Genomic DNA, 21,838 nt, shown 5'->3' with positions numbered 1-21,838 from the left:
AAATGGGGTGACCGTTTTGTACACTTCCTTATTACTTCCTTTGGCAGAGATCTGTGGCATTAGCAAGAAGGATAAGGAAAATGAATGATTTCTGTTACATAAGTAGGACCTGAAAGTCATAGTCAGCATTCAGTGGTTTCCCTAGGAAAAATATTTGGACATCTAATCCAGACATCTCAGTGAATATTCACTGATATGAGAAATATTTCCCTATAGTATCTGAGGAAATGTGAATTCATTGAAGAATTTTTGGTGTAAAGACTTTAAAATTTGAATTGGAGATTTAAAATTAGGTGTTCGTGTAGTTAGCGCCAAGGTAGCAATTCTAGCATTGGTTATGGTATCTGAGGCTGATTTAGGTATATAAATTGTGATAATAAGTAACATTTGCAGAGGCCATAGCATGTTCATATCATCAATTGTCTAGTATGTTCAAATTCAGAAAGAATTTCAATATGTTTCTCTTTAGATATATTATCTCAAATTAATTTATGATCTCTGTTTTCTTTCGCAAAAGCTCATGATATCAGTCTGTATTGGAATTATCTTCAGAAGTGGTTAAGTGAATCTACCTCTGTGTCACATTATTCAATGTACATGATCAAGTCAATTTAAATAAGACACATCCCTCTTCTCTGTTCTAAGAACTGTAGACACAATGGAGATAAAAAAGAGCTGAACAAAAGTCATAGTATGAACAAGCAAAAGAAAGGTTTTTATATCGTGATATGATAACAGAAACAACTTGGATTTAGTCCATTTAAAGAGATTGCCTTGTGTGAGTTACACTGAAAATCTGCACTATGCAACTTTTGAATCATAGTTCCAGCTATTCCAATTACTCATGTATACGGATGACATAAAACAGGCTTTGTGTGCCATTATGCACAGAGGAAACGTTTCTAGAAAATTCTTATTTTTGATAGGTTTATAAAGCATAAATACACAGTTCATATTTCACAGACATTGTTCATAAACTTCCTAATTTTTTTTAAGGCATGACTGTTATATCTTAATTGACCTGTTTGGATCAAGCACTTGCATAGAAGGAGTGCTAAGCTATCGTCATTTGGATGCTTTACTGAACTTAACTATTTTCGATGCTTTATAAGGGTCTAGAAATTTTAAACTCAGTTTAAAATTACCAATCCATGAAATAAAATATTCATTTACTTATCAGCATAAGTCTAATTGCAGTTCTTCCCTTTTTACTTCAAGCTGATATATCAGCATATTAAAAACATGATTCAGATGTGGATAATGTTGCATTAATTGCCTTTTCACAATGGAATCATAAAAGCGTATTTGTATTCAACTTGGTCTTTGCCCTATTCCCCTTCATCATGTTAATGTCTTAAGTGTATTGTGTTTGTAGGTATTGATTACGTAAATATTTTTTCTGAACAGGCACTTCATAGTTTAGGATGACTTTGTTGTGTTCTTTTATTAACAATAACATAGAGGAAAGAAAGACACATGAGGTTGAGAGTCAGAGGCCCTGGTTTCAAGGCCTAGCTTCAGTCTCACTCCAGCTAGGTACTCTTCTTCACTTCCCTTGAACTTTTGAACCTTAAATTCTTTTTTTTTTTTTTTTGCATTACACGGGCCTCTCACTGTTGTGGCCTCTCCCATTGCAGAGCACAGGCTCCGGACGCGCAGGCTCAGCGGCCATGGCTCACGGGCCCAGCCGTTCTGCAGCATGTGGGATCTTCCTGGACCGGGGCATGAACCCGTGTCCCCTGCATCGGCAGGCAGACTCTCAACCACTGCGCTACCAGGGAAGCCCAACCTTAAATTCTTTATTTGCAACATAAGCAGGACCAGTCACCTCACAGGGATCCAGAGCTAAATGACACAGCTCTTATTCTCGAGAGGTGACCAATGTATTATTTTAGACAAACTAATAAATGAGTAATTATACTATCTATAATAAGAACTATGACAGACTCAGTACCCAAGATTCTAAGCTTCTGTTATTTGGTGGCGGGAGGGCGGTGGCGGTTGAGCCTCAAAGATCAAGTAAAACTTATCCAGACTATAGGGAGGAAAGGGAACAGTGTGCAGGTTAAGAAAATGGACTTTGGGGTCAGACCGCATGTGTTCACATCCTTATGCTGCTGCTCCCTACCTGTGTGACTTTGGAAAACTTCGTTGATCTCTCCAAAGCTCCATTTACAATATACAAAATGGGTGTAGTGGTACCCAAACTTCAGGGCAGTTGTCCAAATTAAATGAGATTATGTGTGAAAATGGAAAACATATGTAAAAATTTAGTGGACGTTGTTAGGGAAAGAGCATTTCAGGCAGAAGGAACAATAAATACAAAAGTATAAAGGCAGGAGAAAGCATCCAATGTCTACAGTGTGGACATGAGACACAAGCCTGGAAAAGTAGTCATGGATGAGATAATGAGGGGACTTGGGGGCTGTGGTAATAAGGAATTTATCTGGAAGGCAAAATGTGGTCTTTGAAGACTGTAAGCAGGCAAGTGACATTATCAATCAATATATATTCCTTAACATTTAGTATAAGCTTGTGAGTATATCTGCTACTCTGTGTGAACAAGAGCGAGATTTATAGAATTGAAGAAGACCGATCTATTTGAGCAGGATATAGAGATCATCTCTATTCTAAGAGCTAACTTAACCCAACCATTACTGAAATAGTTGCCATATGCCAACCATAACGGTTGTGGAGATGATTGTCAGTATGTGGAGGGTATTATGGGGAGCACATAGTGAGCACTGGTGAATACACATTTAAAGATCTTTTAACTGAAAGCGTGTGGTATCGACTCTATTGTTTTTATACATGCATCTGGGTAGAAAATGGTCTCAGGATTGAGATGAAGAATGAGCTCAACGTGGTTGATGTAGACAATGAAGACATCAAAGGAAGCAACTTAATAAAAAGATAACTCCAATATGCATGATTTTCACACACAATGGCTACCTTATATAATGGAGTCATAGAATCATGGTATTGGCATTCTTAAGAAACCTAGAATGTTCCAAATAGCCTGTTTAAATATAACGTGCAAATAAGGATATAGCACACTGACAGTTTGGGGCCATCACAGCTATCATTAGCTGGGCAATAAAGGTAACAAACTTTTCTGTCTCTCCCTTACATGGTCTCTTTATCACTCTTGATATGGTCGAAAAGCCCCGCATTTTATAATTATCCCCTCAGTTTCATATTATCTCTCCTTTTATTTTTCTTATGTTTCTGTCTCCTCCATGGGCATATCTTCTTCCATATGTGCACCCCCTAAATGTAGGCATTTCCCAGGACTCCGTCCTTTTCCTTCTACTTCTCATGCCACATGCTTCCCTGGGGTGATAGAATCCAAATCCATGGGTTCAACTTCACTTACACATTGTTTAGTTCCAAACTCTATCTCCATTTTAACCTCTCTCCTGACTGTCAGGTGTTTAGTAACTTCTACTCAGATGTCTCTCAGGCATCTCAGACTTAATAAATCTACAGCTGAACCCATCATCTTTCCTCCCAAACTGCTCTGCTGATATTTCCCACTATCTACCTAGTCACTCGAAAATAAACACTAAACACCCCCCCACACACGTAAACAACAGCAACAAGAAAGAGTAACTCTAACCACCTCCGTTTTCCTTTTTAGTCTGATTAATTTTGCTGAGGGTGATGTCTGCTTTCTAATATGTTGCCTATCATCTCATCCTTTCTATTCTAACCACTGTGTGATTTTTACACAGAAGATCAGTGATGTAGCCATCTAGGAGAGCTGCGAAATCTGTGTGTCTGAGTGTCTCTGTATCTATCTATCTATCTATCTATCTTTCCCCATAATCAGTTTATTAGGTGTTGACCCTGCCAAGATGAGCCTTTTCGTATACCTGCAGGAATGTCTCCTACTAAATATTATAAGTTTATATGACAGTATACAAATATATAACCATAAGTAGGATTGTGATTACAATTAGAAAAACTACAAAATTTATTCCTAACTGTTGTAGATCTTAAGATACTAACAAAACAAATTTCTTATTCTGTCCTTCATGAAGGTCTTTGGTATTAACTGCTGGTACTAATTATGGATTCATAAAATTTACTTTTAACTATAGTGATTCTGTTGCAGATGGCTACTGTTGCTTTTGTCCTTTTGCATTTTCTTGTTTCATAATATCAATATAATGCTTATTGTTGTTAAATAAGGAGTCTTTGCATTTATTTTCGTAACACTTTTGTTAACTTAGTTAACTGACTCTACTTGACATTTGGATAAAACTTTGTTTGTTAAATGGATTTTTAGTCTGTGTCCCTGTGACAAAAAATGAGAAACCGTAATTTATGGAGATATCTGAGAACAGTGAAGTTTCCAGCAATTGTGGCAGGATCTACTTCATGTTAGAGCTCAGAGCTAACTCAGTTGGACCTAGAAGTTAGTAATAGAAGGGACCCAGTATTTCAAGAATAGAAGAGATAAACTAATCCTGGCATCATGAAAGGGTGTTAGAAGGCAAGTAAGGTGGAATAGGTAGTAGGATAGGATAGGATAGAATAGAATAGAATTGACATCAGAGTTAAAGTACCTGGAATAAGACTCAAAAAAGGGAATTTATCGGAAACCAAGATGATGGACTGGAACTATGAGCATACATACAAATTCAGAACAGAGACATGTTCATGGAAACGAGACTAACTGGACACACATTTTTATATCCATGGGATTCCACTAAACACATATGTTTACTTCTGGGGACTCCACTAAAATCAGAATACAAAAATATAAAAGATGTCGGCCAACAAATACAAGTTTGGGAAAGAAGATGACAGCTATTTAGTGACATCAGCAGAATTTTGGTAAATGGCAAGGAGAGGAACAGGTGATAGCTAATATAACAATGGATTGTGGAGATCATTGCACAATTGTAAAAACTTGTCAAGGATAATTGAATTGTACATTTAAATGGCTCCATGTTATGGCATGTAAATTACCCCTCAATAAAGCTGTTAAAATCATAAATTCGTTATTAAGGTACCACATGCATACAGGAAGTTGTACAAATGATGTGTCCAACTGCTGAATTTTCTCAAAATGAACATAACCATGTAGGTATGACTCAGATCAGAATACAGAAAATATCAGCACCATAGATGTCCCCCTTGTGCCCACTCCTAGGTACTCATCATCTCTAGCTTAGCCATTCTGGGGATTTTAATTTATTTAATTTACTGCAGTTAATTTGCATTTCTCTGAAGACTAATGCGATTGAGCACCTTCTTATATGCTAATTAGCCATTTGGATCTCCTGAAATGGCTTTTCAGATTTGTGGCCAATTTTTCAATTGGGTTATCTGTCATTGATTTAGAGTGGCTTTTTATTACTTTATTATGGAAAAGTACTGTAAATATCTTCTCCCACTTGGTTGCATGCTTTTCATTCTGATAGTAGCATATTTTCATAAACAGAAATTTTATATTTTTATGTAGTTAAATTTATAAATATGTTTTTTTGTGGTTACTGCTTTTATTTGGCCCTGTTTGAGGAATCTGGTACCCTGAGGTCATAACTTCTATATGATCCTGATGGAAGGCAGAACCAATTCCGGTGTAACCCATGTATAGTTTGAGTAAATAGGGGCACCTGCCTGACATTAGGATGTATGGGTCAGTCACTTCAGGCACTTCTGGCAAGTAGACCTTTATTTTGTCACTGATTTCAAAATGAAAATCATGGTGTCTTTTATATATGGAATTATTTTATTTATATGAATCTCTGTGTGAAAAATTTTACAAATGTGATCTTATTATAAGCCACCCACAACTCTAGAAAGCAGGTGATATTGTTACTCATTTTACCGATGAGGAAACTAAGGCTGACTGAGTGATGTTAGTTTCTCAAGTGGCAGAGTTAATAAATGGTAGAAGTCCAGTCTGTCTGATTCCAAAGTCATGTTCCAAAGCCAAATGCTCATTTAGATTCCCTATATGCGGGGAACTTATTTGGTCTTGCTCACCATTATATCATCAGCACATGTTGGTATTCGATAAGCTTTCTTTTTAATTATTGAAGAAATGGAAGTTTTTTAATTCACTTTGCTAAGATAGAGGCACATTTGAAAAATTCATTTCTGTGTTGCAGATAAAGGAAGAACTAGATCTAAAAAAATAACAGAAAGTGGAAGAGGGAAACGATATTCATACAAATTACCTCAAGAATACAACATAGAGACTGTAGTGGTTGCAGACCCAGCAATGGTTTCCTATCATGGAGCAGATGCAGCCAGGAGATTCATTCTAACCATCTTAAATATGGTAGGCAAACTTTAAAGTGCGCTTGGAATTTTTTCAAGAAAACTCTAAGGAAGAAATGTGTGAGTATAATGAAGTTCTTTAAAAATTAACTCATTACTCTTCCTTTCTTTTATTGACATCAGTAAAAAAATACTTTAGGTGTACCAAATTGATCCATCTCAAAAGAGATATCAAAATAATAATTCACGTCCTCTAGTAAAAAATTCTTATTGTTAATTTGATGTGGCAAAATTTTTTTCTATTATTCTTTTATCTCTTTTTGTGCCCTTCTTTCTTTTATATAAAAGGCCATTTGTTGAAATAGCAGAAATGTTATATTTGTTTATATGCAAGGCCCCACCCAAAGTACTATAGATTATGAGGTGGAACAAAAATGGAGGTTGGTAATCCACTGAGCGCTTATATAGGTATGTAAAATTGTATGTCAGATATAAAACTAGTTGATGAGTAAGACCTAATAGCTAATAGTTATTAGCTGAATCACATGTAGCTAACTTTGGTTGATAGCTTCTGGACTGTAGAAATATAACTTGTACCTAGGATCTTATGGATGCTTACTACCACATGAATCCTTTGACTTAATTGCATACCCTGTTGGGTAAACTTCCTTCAAGGCAGAATTAGAAGGTTGTCGTGAAGAGTGGTTCTTAGGGGAGAATAAACATAAATGAAAGCCAAAGGCAAATGTCCATTTATAAATTTAGTTGCCATATTAAGCAAGGTGAGAACCACTAATTCAAGGATAAATTTGTTATATAAAATTACTATTTTTACTGTTTTTTGCTATCGTCTGGCGTGTTTTTTTTTCAGTGAACATATTTTCCCACACTTCAGTCATTTCTGTCTGTGTTCAGCTAACTGCTGACCACTCAACCAGCATTCTGTAAAGGGCAGACAGGCATAGCCTACCAACCTCAGTCTCTTTTAAATAGTACTATCTCTGGTTTGGTGTGCCAATTTTAATTTTCTATTATAAATTAAATACTCAATTTTACCAAAAAAAAAAAATCAAGGTACCACATAAAAAATTTGCCTTCCTTTCCAGCATTGTTACACATACCATGTTTTGGGAAAATCAGTTATAATGATGACCTGAAACCGTTAAGCAATGATGGCCTTGTCTTCATGGACAGCCTTGAAGGGAAGAGCTTTGAAAAAACCCTGTTCCTATTTGGCAGTTAGCCTTGGGGAGAAAAAAAACTCTAAGGAATAAATTGGGAGGCAGCATAAAGCAGGCTGAATTTTCAGGACATTTTCTCAGAAGAAAGGACCATGGCATTTTGTGGTCTTAAGAAAATTTCTAGGGTTTAGTTACTAAAATTTTTCTGTTCAGTATCGTGAAAAGCCCAACGTTCCCTCTGCACCCCATTGAAATGCCTAGATTATCAAGGCAGCAGTGAGTATAGCAGAATGCTAGGTCTAAATTTCTTGGTATCTAAAATGAATTAATTATTGCTTATTAAGCTAATTTTAAAATAATTAAAAAATTTTTAATATGTAAAATTGCTCAACTGAATTGAGATTTCTCCCATGTCTGGGCTTTAGGAAAAATTAAGATGTTTTTCAGTTTTATTTTAGGATTTTTATTTTTATTTGTTTTTAGGTTTTTAACCTTTTCCAACACAAGAGTCTTGGTGTGCAGGTCAATCTTCGTGTGATAAAGCTTATTCTGCTCCATGAAACTCCAGTAAGAAAGTCTTGAGTTTTTCGTTCAATTAAGTGGGTGAGAAGTTGTGTTCAGGTACTTTTAAGTAAAGGGAATGTTAGGGATTTACTTTTTATTGACTTGAAATCCAGACGTATCCAGTGAGTCACTTAAAGTATACATAAAACTGGCTGTTAGTCTTAGTTAATACCTCAGTTATATTCCAAAATTGGAATGTTCTTAGTTTCCAAGGATCCTGACAACAAACCTTAACTTTGCAAAATGCAATTTTAAAAAATCATTTTTAATGACAGTTTTATTTTCTTATTTAAACATGGGCCTTATCTGTAATTCAATTTAAACAGAGACTATTCTGTGGCATCTTTTTAGCATGCTGCTTATCTGGTACTTTGGAAAACCTTTGTTCTTAAATTGTAAAAATAATGAGTGATTTAAGTTTAAAAGTTCCGCATTCTTAATATTCCATTGCACCTCTCTTCTTCTTCAGAATAACATTAAACAGATTTTGTAATTACTGTACCTTCACAAAGTTTTAAGATTTTTAGCTCAGGCAAAATTAATCCTGAATGTCTTCCAGGTTCTAATTAATGTTATGGTCAGCAGTCTGCTTTAGTAATTCAAGAAGTCCCCTCAGTTTTTAGTTTTTTGTATATCTGAGAATAATTTGCCTTGAAGTGAAATCTCTTCTTTTGCAGGCAGATCTATATATTGGGCATCATGGAGAGAAAATGCTAGAGAGCTTTTGTAAGTGGCAACATGAAGAATTTGGCAAAAAGAATGATATACATTTAGAGATGTCAACAAGCTGGGGAGAGGACATGACTTCAGTGGATGCAGCTATACTTATAACAAGGTAAATTTTCCAAAGCCAATTAAATGACATTCTTAATTTGATGGCCATGCTGTTAATCCTATTAATCCCTTCATAGAATGCTTTTATTCCAGATTTTCTGTTCCAGAAAACTTTTGGCATAATGCTGTTAGTCATTTCCCTCAATTCATAATAACTGATTTCTTAACAGCCACATATTGGATGGTATATTGACTAAACATTTAGTTAATTAATTTCAAAAAAAAAATTAACCTCAAGTTTTGATGTGAAGATGTAGCCAATGATGATGATAAGTGAAAACGCTGGTGAATTTTGGTGGAACTGAACTTATGAACCTACGTGGTATGTTTTTCAGTCATCACCGTATAAAGTATCCCGTATATTAAATTGAGCAATTGATAGACTTTCTGGTTCCATCTGAGAAAAAAGTTTCAATTAAGTCTCTAGCTAATTAGTTTTCAGCTGTATTGTGAGTGTCCATACTACTCAAACATTTGTATTGTAGCACTGAGTGTAAATATAAGAAGGTGAAATGATGAGCAACAATTAACTCTCTATGAGCACTCTGTATGAGTAATTATTTACAAGTTTGTCTTGCTTAGAGCTAGTAAAAATGAATGGTAGTTTACTGTTAACTAGCAATTTAATTTTAGTATCAATAATGTTGACATTTCACATCTCAGAATACACAGTGACATTTAAACATGATTTTCTGTAATGAGTCTATTGAATTTGTGATAGCTTCTTGTTGCTGAATTGTATAAAAACTATTCTACTTATAAATAATTCATAAAGATGAAATTATCTCTATGCAAGAACACAACTGGACTTCCATTTCCAGCTTTGTAGGTGTACCTGATACTGGACCTCTGCAATAAACAACCATAAAACTAGAAAACATTTATGAAGCAACTACTTGCAGTTACTGGAGAATGAGCAGTGCAGTCTCTGAAAGAAGGAAAATTTCCTAAGTAAGCCCCACAGCCAAGCCAATTTTTTGCCTGGGGACAATTTTTTGACTGGTACAGCAAGCTGGAATCTAGGTAGAGCACAGTGGTCCTGCTGAAAGCACCAGAGAAGAGGATCCTTTGTCGGCAGAGGTGCCAAGAAGTCCTTGTGCAGATCATCTATGAGGACTTTGCAAGGCTGGTCTAAATACACAGAGATAGAAACTACCCAAAATTTATCAGGGTGCTATGGAGTTTGGATGTTAAAAAGGTACTAGAAGTTGAGCAGATTTGGACCACAAGAGTGGAGCAGCCTTGTTAATACCTTGTCATCACTCCTGGCATTTATCTGAGGAAACAGAAATGCTGTGCCTACACAGTAGGCACCATGATCCAGAGAAATGCCCTCTCTTGAACTGTCCTAACAAATCCTAAAACCAAGTCCCAGTAAGGTATTCAGAGGAGATGGAGTTTGGAGGTTGAATCCCACCAGTTTACAAAAGTTTGGGAATCATCTTGAGCTTTCGGTAGATCCTCCCTACCAAGGAATAAACTCAAACCTACCTACATTCAGAGTGAGGAATAAGTAAAACAAGAGACAGCACTCTTCAGAGGAAGATAAGAGAACCTTGAATCTCTATAATATATCATATACAATGTCTGGAACATAATGAAAATTAGCCAAGCAAAAAAACATGAAAATGTGACCCATGGTCAAAGAAAAGTAGTCAGTAGAAACTGACTCCAAGGTAGCTTAGAAGTTGGATTTACCAAGTAATGTAAATACTAGACCTCTATCATTGGAATCTCAAAAGAGAGTGAGAATGGGTAAGAAAAGTATTTGAAGATGTAATGGCAAAAATTTTTCACAAATTTCATGAAAAACAACAACTTAGAAACCTAGGCATATCATAGAAAAATTGGTCAAAACCAAAGATATAGAAAAAAAAGTGAATTGGCTAGAGTGAAGGGATACGTTACAGAGAAAACAATCTTAAGATGGATAACTGACTTCCTGTTAGAAAACAAAGCCCAGAAGACAGTAAAGTGATATCTCTAAAGTACTGGGGGGAAAAACCCTATCAACAAAAATTCTTAATGAATTCTTAAGGGTATTTTCTTAATGTATGAAAGTGCATCTACATACACATACACACACAAAAAGTCTATAGCTAACATTACAATTAATGGTGAAAATCAAAATTTTTTAAGACTGGGAGCAAGGCAAGGATGTCCACACTTACCACTTCTGTTCAGTATTGTGCTGACAATCATAACCGTAGTCAGTATATTAAGCTGGCATAGGGGGGTATAAATACTGGGAAGAAAAAATTAAAAGTGTCTCTTCACAGATGGCATGACTTGGTACAAAGAAAATTTAAAGCAATCTAGGAGAAAAAAATGCTAGAATTTATAACTGAATTTTACAAGGCCACAAGAATATAAAGTCAATTTAGAAGAAAAATTGTATTTATATATGGTAGAAATAAACACTTGGGAAAATTTTACAGTAACTTCCAAAACCATGAAATATTAATAATTTAACAAAATAAAATGATATCTACACAGCTATACTTAGAGAAATTAAAGATCTAAATAAAGGTTTATTCAATGGAAGACTAAATACAGTAAGTCCCCTAGATACGAACAAGTTCCGTTCCAGGAGTGCATTTGTAAGTTCAATTTGTTCGTTGAGTCTGACAGTTAGCCTAGGTACCCAACTAACACAATCGGCCATATAGAACTGTACTGTAATAGGTTTATTATACTTTTCACATAAATAATACTTAAAAAACAAACACACAAAAAAAGAAAACATTTTTAATCTTGCAGTGTAGTACCTTGAAAAATACAGTGGTACAGTACAACAGCTGGCATCCAGGGGCTGACATCGAGTGAACAGGCAAGAAGAGTTACTGACTGGAGGAGGGAGAGGAGGTGGGAGATGGTAGAGCTGAAGGATCGTCAGCAATAGGAGACGGAGGGCAAGCTGCAATTTCACTCACACCTGACACTGATGGCAAAGGTTCTGGTTCCTCACTGGATTCAATTCTATCTACCCTCTAGAAAAACCAATCCACTGATGTCTGGGTAGTAGCTCTTTTTTTCTCATCATAGATGATATGGTAGCACTGGGTTGCATTCTGAACGGCTGCTGCAACCTTCGCGCACTGTTCTACGTTCAGGTCCTGTGCCTCAAAAACTAAGAGTGCCTCCTCAAATAAAGAAAATCCCCTTGCCATTTCCTGCATCGTGAATCTCTTTGGTTCTTTAGTTACTTCTTCTTCCTCTTGTCTCTCTTTGTCCTTTCTCTTTTGTCCTTTGTCCTTTCTCCAGGCCTCCAATTCCACCAGGTCTTCTTTAGGAAGCTCCTCTTGTTGCACAGCATGGAGTTCAATGAAGTCGTCCTCTTGCAGATCTAGCTCCATCTTCTCCCTGAGGGTCACTAAGTTTCTGAAGACCTCTTTAGACTCCTCATCCATCTTCTCAAATCCACGAAAATCGTGAACAAACTTCAGGCAAAGGTTCTTCCAAACCCCATTCATGGTGATGGCTGTAACCTCACACCAAGCAAAGTCAATGTTTTTTATGGCCTTGTAGATGTTATGCAGTAGTCCTTCCAAAATTGTCGCAAGGTTGTTCCTGATTCATCAGTCGCCTTTACTGCCTGATGAAAAGTGTGACATAAATAATATTTCTTGAAAGTTGCTATAACTCCCTGGTCCATAAGTTGGATAAGCGACATAGTATTCAGTGGCAAATGCACTACTTTGACGTTGGGATAAAAGTTATCCACGAATGGGTGGTGGCCTGGAGCATTGTTGAGCAGCAAGAGAAGGTTGAACGGGACGTCCTTCTCCAAGCAGTATTTCTCTACCTCCGGAATAAAGTGGTGGAAAAACCAGTCCTGGAAAATGGCCTGTGTAACCCAGCTTTGGAGTTACTCTTCCACACAACAGGAAGAGAGCACTTGGCAATGTTTTTAAGGGCTCTTGGGTTCTCTGAATGATAAACTAAGAGAGGCTTCAACTTCATATAGCCAGAAGCATTGCCACCAAACAACAGTTAGCCTATCCTTTGCTGCTTTATAGCCTGGCATCAACTTTTCCTCCTTACTGCTGTAACTTTGGTCTGGCATCCTTTTCCAGTACAGTCCTGTCTCACCCACATTAAAAACCTGCTCAATTCAATATGTGTCTTCATCAATAATTTCTCAAAGCATTTCAGGAAATTCCTGAGTATCTGCACTCGCTGCCTCACCACTTACTTTTACGTTGTGAAGGTTGGCTCTAGCCTTGAACCGATGAAAACCAGCCATGGCTGACATTAAAAGATGCGCCCTCTGATTCTTCACCGTGTTTCTTCTTCAAGTCTTCATAAAGGCTTTTAGCTTTCTCTTGAATCAGCATTAAGCTGAGCGGGACTCCATGCTGATGCTCGTCCAGCCTCCACACACTGAGAAGTTTCTCCATCTCCTCCATCACTTTTCCACACTTTTCGATATTATTGATGACATCATTGGCACAGCGGACTTCACATGTTCCATGATCTTGTCCTTGTTCTTTAGAATTGTGCCAGTGGTTGAAAGATTCCTGTTATAAGAGTGAGTGAAGTCTACCATCTTTTTGCTTTGCTCCACTCACTCAATTATTTTCACTTTTATTTCCATCGGTATCGCTTGGTGCTTCTTAGTAGTACCAGCTACATCACCGCTGCTTTTATGCTTGCTTCTGGACATCTTGGGCTTGAAATAAAGGTACTGTACTACTGTACAAAAGCACAGCCAGTTGTAGAGGATGCACACACATGACAGCATATGCCAGACATGTGAAGTAACTTATGTGATTGGACATGCGAACACAGGTTCACATCTTTGAAAGTTCTCAATTAGAAGGTTTGTATGTAGGGGACTTACTGTGTTGTCAAGATGTCCATTTTCCCCAAATTGACTTATAGAGTCACTATAATCCCAATGAAGATCTCTGCAGGCTTTTTTTTTGGTGTGTGTAGAAATTACAGTCTGATTCCAATATTTATTTGGGACAGGAAAGGACCTAGAAGAGTCAAAACAATTTTTTAAAAGAGGAACAAATTGGGTGGACTTACACTATCTGATTTCAAAACTTACTATAAAGATTTGGTAATCAAAACATGATGGCTTTGACAGAAAGTTAGCTATAGAAATCAGTAAAATAGAATAGAGTCTGTAAATATACTCACATATATATGGTCAGTTGACTTTCAGTAATACCACCAGCATAATTCAAGATGAAAAGATAGTCTATTCATCAAATAATTCTAGAACACCTGGATAACCATTTGAAAACAATGAATCTTGGGAAATTCCCTGGCAGTCCAGTGGTTACGACTGCACTTTCACTGCCATCCCTGTTCAAGGAACTAAGATCCCACGAGCCAAGGGTTGTGGCAAAAAACAAACAAACAAACAAAACACCCAACCCTGCTTGAGTGATGTTAATTCATAATGGATCATAGAACACTACAACTATAACACTTTTATTAAAAATGAAATCTTCATGACTGTGGGAAGGGCAGTGATTTTTTAGATTGGATACAAAAAATCCTTAAACAAAAATTATTAAAAATAATCGTTTGGGCTTCTTGAAAATTAAAACCACGTAATGTCCAAAAACATTGTTATGTAAATGAAAAGACAAGCTCCAGAATTGGAAAAAATAGATGCAATACATATATCTATTGAAGAATTTGTATGCATAATGTATATGCTTATTTACATATATATATAAAATAGATGAATATTTAAAACTTTAAAACTCAATAAGAAGGGTGATCAACTATATATGACCTGTTTTTATCCAAACAGTAGCTGGTAATCTTGAGTTGACTATTTGACCTCTATGAGTAACATTATTTTGAAGATACTAGTACAGAGTGAAGAATATAAGAACTTGTATAACATCTAACATATACTGAACATTCAATAATTTTTTCCAAACATAAATAGTTGTACAATATACTGTTCAAGCTTTTATTAATGTGGACAACATACTATCAAAAATATCTTTTGTTATATTATTATATAATAAATGTTTTTAATTGTTAGTTGGTCAGCCCATGGTTATTATTGCATTCCATATTATCTGAGACACAGTTAAGAATCATCTGCTGTGGCTGAAAGTATTCTCTAGTGATTGAGAACATTTGATGGGGTTAGTTTAATATATTAAATATTACTAGTATTAGTTTTATGAACAAATTAAGGTTTAAATTTAAATGAGAAAATAATATGTAAAATTCCTGACATCTAGGAATTGTAAAACAAGTATGAGTTCCTTTTTCTTCTCTTAGCTCTTTATATTCAGTGAAAATTTATTTTATAATTTACACTTTCCATTTCTGTAGAATGAGCCTGCCTTGCCTTGGGATTTTTACTGTAAGTTCACTGAAGAGTTCAATAAAATACTGACACTTTCAATGTTTTATATATTTGAAAGAATGTAAGTCTACCTTGTATACCAACACTATTGGATTTTTACTAAATTATTTATTTTAAATTTAATTTTTATTTTATATTGGAGTATAGTTGATTTACAATGTTGTGTTAGTTTCAGGTGTACAGCAAAGTGATTCAGTTATACATAGACATATATCTATTCTTTTTCAGATTCTTTTCCCATATAGGTTATTACTGAGTAGAGTTCCCTATGCTATACAGTAGGTCCTTGTTGATTATCAGTTTTATATATAGTAGTGTATATATGTTAATCCCAACCTCCTAATTTACCCCCACCCCACATTTCCTCTTTGGTAACCATAAGTTTGTTTTCTAAGTCTGTGAGTCTGTTTCTGTTTTGTAAATAAGTTCATTTGTATCATTTTTTTAGATTCCACATGTAAGTGATATCATATGGTATTTGTCTTTCTCTGTCTGACTTACTTCACTTAGTATTATGATAATCTCTAGGTCCATCCATGTTGCTACAAATGACATTATTTCATTCCTTTTATGGCTGAGTAATATTCCATTGTATATATGCACCACTTCTTCTTTATCAATTACTCTGTCAATGGATATTTAGGTTGCTTCCATGTCTTGGTTATTGTAAATAGTGCTGCTGTGAACAATGGGGTGCATGTATCTTTTCGAGTTACTGTTTTCTCCAGATATATGTCCAGGAGTGGGATTGCTGGATCATATGGTAGCTCTATTTTTGTTTTTTTAAGCAACCTCCATACTGTTTTCCATAGTGACTATACCAATTTACATTTCCACCAACAGCACTCATGGCATGTGGGATCTTCCTGGACCGGGGCATGAACCCGTGTCCCCTGCATCGGCAGGTGGACTCTCAACCACTGCGCCACCAGGGAAGCCCCTGTTTATAAACTTTTTGATGCTGGCCGTTCCGACCACTGTGAGGTGATATCTCATTGTAGTTTTGATTTGTATTTCTCTAATAATTAGTGATGTTGAGCATCTTTTCATGTGCCTTTTGGCCATCTGTATATCTTCTTTTGAGAAATGGCTATTTAGGTCTTCTGCCCATTTATTGACTGGGTTTTTATTTTTTTGCTATTGAGCTGCATGAGCTGTTTGTATATTTTGGAGATTAATCCCTTGTTGGCCCATCGTTTGCAAATATTTTCAATACTTTCTCCCATTCTGTGGGTTTTCTTTTCATTTTGTTGATGATTTCCTTTGCTGTGCAAAAGCTTTTAAGTTTAATTAGGTCCCATTTGTTTATTTTTTTCATTACTCTAGTAGGCAGATCCAAAAAGATATTGCTGTGATTTGTGTCAGAGTGTTCTGCCTATGTTTTTTTCTATGACTTTTATAAAATCCAGTCTTACGTTTAGGACTTTCATCCATTTTGAGTTTATTTTTGTATGTAGCATTAGAGAGTGTTCTAATTTCATTCTTTTACATGTAGCTCTCCAGTTTTCCCAGCACCGCTTATTGAAGAGACTGTCTTTTCTCCATTGTATCAATATATTCTTCCCTCCTTTGTCATAGATTAATTGAACATAGGTGCATGAGATAATTTCTGGACTTTCTATCCTTTTCCACTGATCTATAAGTCTGTCTTTGTGCCAGTACCATACGGTTTTGATGACTGTAGCTTTGCAGTATAGCCTGAAGTCAGGGAGCCTGATTCTTCCAGCTCCGGTAGTTTTTTTTCCTCAAGATTGCTTTAGCTATTTGGGGTCTTCTGTGTTTTCATAGAAATTTTAAGATTTTTTGTTCTAGATCTGCAAAAAATACCATTGGTTACTTGATAAGTGTTGCATTGAATCTGTAGATTGCCTTGGGTGGTATAGTCATTTTTACAATATTGGTTCTTCCAATCCAAGAACATGGTATATCTTTCATTCTGTTTGTGTCATGTTCGATTTCTTTCATCAGTGTCATATAGTTTTTGGAGTACAGGCCTTTTGTCTCCTTGGGTAGTTTTATTCCTAGGTATTTTATTCTTTTTGATGTAATGGTAAATGGGATTTAAAAAAAATTCTCCTTCTGATATTTTGTTGTTAGTGTAAAGAAATGCAACAGATTTCTGTGTATTAATTTTTTATCCTGCAACTTTACCAAATTCATTGATGAACTCTACTAGTTTTCTGGTAGCAGCTTTAGGACTTTCCATGTATAGTATCATGTCATCTACAAACAGTGACAGTTTTACTTCTTCTTTTCCAATTTGTATTCCTTTTATTTCTTTTTCTTCTCTGATTGCTGTGGCTTGGACTTCCAAAACTATGTTAAATAAAAGTGACAAGACTGGACATCTTTGTCTTGTTCCTGATCTTAGAGGAAATGCTTTCAGCTTTTCACCATTGAGTATGATGTTAGCTGTGGGTTTATCATAGATGGGCTTTATTATGTTGAGGTGGGTTCCTTCTATGCCCACTTTCTGGAGAGTTTTTACCATAAATGGGTGTTGATTTTTGTCAGAAGCTTTTTCTGCATCTATAGAGATGATCATATGGTTTTTATTCTTCAATTTGTTAATGTGGTGTATCATACTGGTTGATTTGCAGAGATTGAAAAATCCTTGCATCCCTAGGGTAAATCCCATTTGATCTTGGTGTATGATCCTTTTTATGTATTGTTGGATTTGGTTTGCTAGTATTTTCTTGAGGATTTTTGCATCTGTGTTCATCAGTGGTATTGGTCTGTAATTTTCTTTTTTTGTGGTATCTTTGTCTGGTTTTGTTATCAGGGTGATGGTGACCTCATAGAATGAGTTTGGGAGTGTTTTCCTCTGCAATAGTTGGAATAGTCTCAGAAGGATAGGTGTTAACTCTTCTCTAAATGTTTGACAGAATTCACATGTGAAGCCAGCAAAAGTCCTGGACTTTTGTTTGTTGTGAGTTTTTCATCACAGTTTCAATTTCATTACTTGTGGTTGGTATGTTCATATTTTCTGTTTCTTCCTGGTTCAGTCTTGGGAGATTGTACATTTCTAAGAATTTGTCCTTTTTTTCTAGGTTGTCCAGTTTATTGGCATATAGTTTCTTGTAGTAGTCTCTTATGATCCTTCGTATTTTTGTGGTGTCCATTGTAACTTCTCCTTTTTCATTTCTAATTTTATTGATTTGAACCCTTTTCCTTTTTATTTGATGAGTCTGACTGAAAGTTTATCAATTTTGTTTATCTTTTCAATGAGCCAGCTTTTAGTTTCATTGATCTTGTCTATTGTTTTGTTCATCTCTATTTCATTTGTTTCTGTTCTGATCTTTATGATTTCTTTCCTTCTACTAACTTTGGGTTTATTTGTTCTTCTTGCTCTAGTTGCTTTATCTGTAAGTTTAGGCTGTTTGAGATTTTTCTTGTTTCCTGAGGTAAGCTTGTATCACTATAAACTTCCCTCTTAGAACTGCTTTTGCTGCATCCCATAGGTTTTGTTTCATTGTGTTTTCTTTTTCATTTGTCTCTAGGTATTTTTTGATTTCCTCAGTGAGCCATTGGTTGTTTAGTAACATATTGTTTAGCCTCCCTGTGTTTGTGTTTTTTACAGTTTTTTTTCTTGTAGTTGATTTCCAGTCTCCTAGCATTGTGGTTGGAAAAGATGCTTGATGTGATTTTAATTTTCTTAAATTTATCAAGCTTGCTTTATGGCCCAGAGTATGATCTATCCTGGAGAATGTTCCATGTGCACTTGAAAAGATTGTGTGTTCTGCTACTTTCAGATAGAATGCTCTATCAATATCAATCTAGTCCATCTGGTCTAATGTGTCATTAAAGGCCTATGTTTCCTTGTTGATTTTCTGTCTGGATGATCTGCCCGTTGATGAAAGTGGGGTATTAAAAGTCCCCCACTATTATTGTGTTACTATTGATTTCTCCTTTTATGGCTGTTAGCATTTGCCTTATATATTGAGGTACTCCTATGTTGGGTGCGTATATATTTACAATTGTTATATCTTCTTGGATTGATCCCTTGATTATTATGTAGTGTCCTTCTTTGTCTCTTGTAATAGTCTTTATTTTAATGTCCCTTATGTCTGACATGAGTATTGCTACTCCAGCTTTGATTTCCATTTGCATGGAATACCTTTTTCCATCTCCTCACTTTCAGTGTGTTTTTGTTGCTATATTTGTAGTGGGTTTCTCGTAGACAGCATGAATATGGGTCTTATTTTTGTATCCATTCGGCCAGTCTATGTCTTTTGGTTGGAGCACTTAATCTATTTACATTTAATGTAATTACCAACGTTTATGTTCTTATTGCCATTTTGTTAATTGTTTTGGATTTTTGTAGGTCTTTTTTCTTCCCTTCCTCTTTAGTTCTCGTCTCTTGTGATTTGATGACTATCTTTAGTGTTGTGTTTGGATTCCTTTTTCTTTTTTCTGTGTATATCTATTGTAGAGTTTTGGTTTGTGGTTACCATGAGCTTTTGATATAGTAGCCTATATATGTACAAGATTGTTTTATGTTGCTCACCTCTTAATTTCCAATGCATTTCCAATATTCTGCATTTATACTCTCCTCACTATTGCTGGTTTTGATATCATATTTGTGTGCAGATGGTTTCCTACCTTTACTGTATGTTTACCTTTACTGGTCAGCTTTCCCATTCATAATTTTCTTGTTCTAGCTGTGGCCTCTTGTTCTCTGCCTAGAGAATTTCTTTTAGCTTTTGTTTGAAAGCTGGTTTGGTGGTGCTGATTCTCTTAGCTTTTGCTTCTCTGTAAAGCTTTTGATTTCTCTGTTGAATCTGAGGAAGAGCTTTGCTGGGTAGAGTATCTGTGGTTGTAGGTTTTACCTTTCCAGTACTTTCTGTTATTGTATGTTCTTTATATCTCTAGCTCTTCATTACACATTTCTCGTATCTTCTCAGTCTGTGTCTCCATTCTTTTCCCGAGATCTTGGGTCACCTTTACTATCATCACTCTGAATTCTTTTTTGGTTAGATTGCCTATCTTCACTTAACTTAGTTGTTCTTCTGGGGTTTTATCTTGTTTCTTCATGTGGAACATATTCCTCAGCCATCTCATTTTGTCTAACTTTCTGTTTTTGCAATTTCCATTCTGCAGGCTTCATAATTGTAGTTCCTCTTGCTTCTGGTGTCTGCCCCCTGGTGGGTGAGGCTGGTCTGAGGGGCTTGTACAGGCTTCCTGGTGGGAGTGACTGGTGCCTTTGCACTGGTGGGTGGAGCTGGGTTTTGTCCCTCTGGTGGGTAGGGCCATGTTAAGGGATGTGTTTAGTGGCAGTGTGGGCTCAGGAAGACTTAAACAGCTTATCTACTGAGAGTGGGGCTGTGTTTCCACCCTGTTGGTTGTTTGGCCTGAGGTGTCTCAGCATTGGAGCCTACAGGTTGTTGTGTGGAGAGCCACATCTTCGTGGCAAACTGGCAGCTTCCAGGAGACCTCATGCTAATAAGTACTCCCTGGTACCTCCGCCGCCAGTGTCTGTGTCCCCACAGTGAGCCACAGAACCCTCTGTTTCCCCAGGAGACCCTCCAAGACCAGCAGGTAGGTCTGACCCAGGCTTCTATGAAGTCTCTGCTTTTTCCCCTGAGTCCCAGTGTACACGAGACCTTGTGTGTGCCCTCCAAAATGGAGTTTCTGTTTTTCCCAGTCCTGTGGAGTTCCTGTGTTCAAGCCCAGCTAGCCTTCGAAGCCAAATGCTCTGGGGGCTCCTCCCAATGCCAAACCCCTAGACTGGGGAGCTGGACGTGGGGCTAGGAACTCTCATTTGTGTGGGACAACCTCTGCTGTATAACTATTTTCCACTTTGTGGGTCACCCACCTGCAGGGTATGGGAATTGATTGTATCATGAAAGCACCCTTCCTACCATCTTGTTGTGGCTTCTTCTTTGTCTTTGGGTGTAGAATATCTCTTTTGCTAGGTTCCAGTCCTTTTGTCGATGGTTGTTTAGCAGTTAGTTGTGATTTTGGTTTTTTCGTGAGAGGAGGTGAGTTCAAGGCCTTCTCCTCTACCATCTTATCTCTAACCCCACTCAAAACACTTTGCATTTGTTGTCAGGCCACTAGCATTCAGCTTCGGAGCCCACTCCTCATCAATAGAAACTCTTTTTGGGCTTCTATTTCAACGTGACAGTGGGACTCCAGAGGGCTTTGGTCACCTCTTCTGAAAGTTAGCCAAAGAGAAGCTTGAGGGTGCCTGGCATCTCTTGAAGATGCAAAACCAGTGTGGAGGCTGTTCCCTCCACTAGGACATACCCCAAGATGAGTGGGGTAAAGCTCTGGATGCTGTGGAAGTCATGGTGGCCCTGGAGAACAACCTGAACCAGGCCTTTTGGGGTCTCTAAATAATTTATATTGGACTAACTTGCATCCCAAACTCTGTTATTGTATAAGGTCTGATATTTGTTACATAATGAAAATGGAATGGTATTTAACTTTTTCAAATGGTCAAATATATGAATGTTAAAAAAAGAAATATAAGCCAGAAGATAATTACCTTTTATTTCAGGTTAATATAGATATCATCTCATTTCATTTCCTCAGAGTTAAGCAGGTTGATGGGTAGAAAAATGGTGAGAAAATTAAGTGGGTCATAGTTATTAAGACCTAGAAAAAGGAACAGCAAAATTAAATGCAGAAAACTGTTATAAAGTATTTCAAATAAAAAGGAAGTTTGAAGCAT

At 36.4% G+C, this 21,838-nt stretch overlaps 1 protein-coding gene across 1 annotated transcript in view; it reads left to right on the top strand.

Annotated features, from left to right (window-relative positions):
* ADAMTS19 (ADAM metallopeptidase with thrombospondin type 1 motif 19) overlaps nt 1–21,838 on the top strand; it is a 218,438-nt gene that overhangs the window by 855 nt on the left and 195,745 nt on the right. Inside the window, exons 2-4 of the mRNA XM_024761933.1 lie at nt 6,126–6,298; nt 7,902–7,985; nt 8,660–8,817. Of these exons, the coding sequence (XP_024617701.1) occupies nt 6,126–6,298; nt 7,902–7,985; nt 8,660–8,817 (415 nt within the window). The remainder of the gene's footprint in view (nt 1–6,125; nt 6,299–7,901; nt 7,986–8,659; nt 8,818–21,838) is intronic.

The sequence above is a fragment of the Neophocaena asiaeorientalis genome, unplaced genomic scaffold (genome assembly GCF_003031525.2).
Source record: "Neophocaena asiaeorientalis asiaeorientalis breed wild unplaced genomic scaffold, Neophocaena_asiaeorientalis_V1.1 scaffold385, whole genome shotgun sequence".
Taxonomy (NCBI): domain Eukaryota; kingdom Metazoa; phylum Chordata; class Mammalia; order Artiodactyla; family Phocoenidae; genus Neophocaena; species Neophocaena asiaeorientalis.
This window is presented reverse-complemented; position numbering and strand designations above follow the sequence as displayed.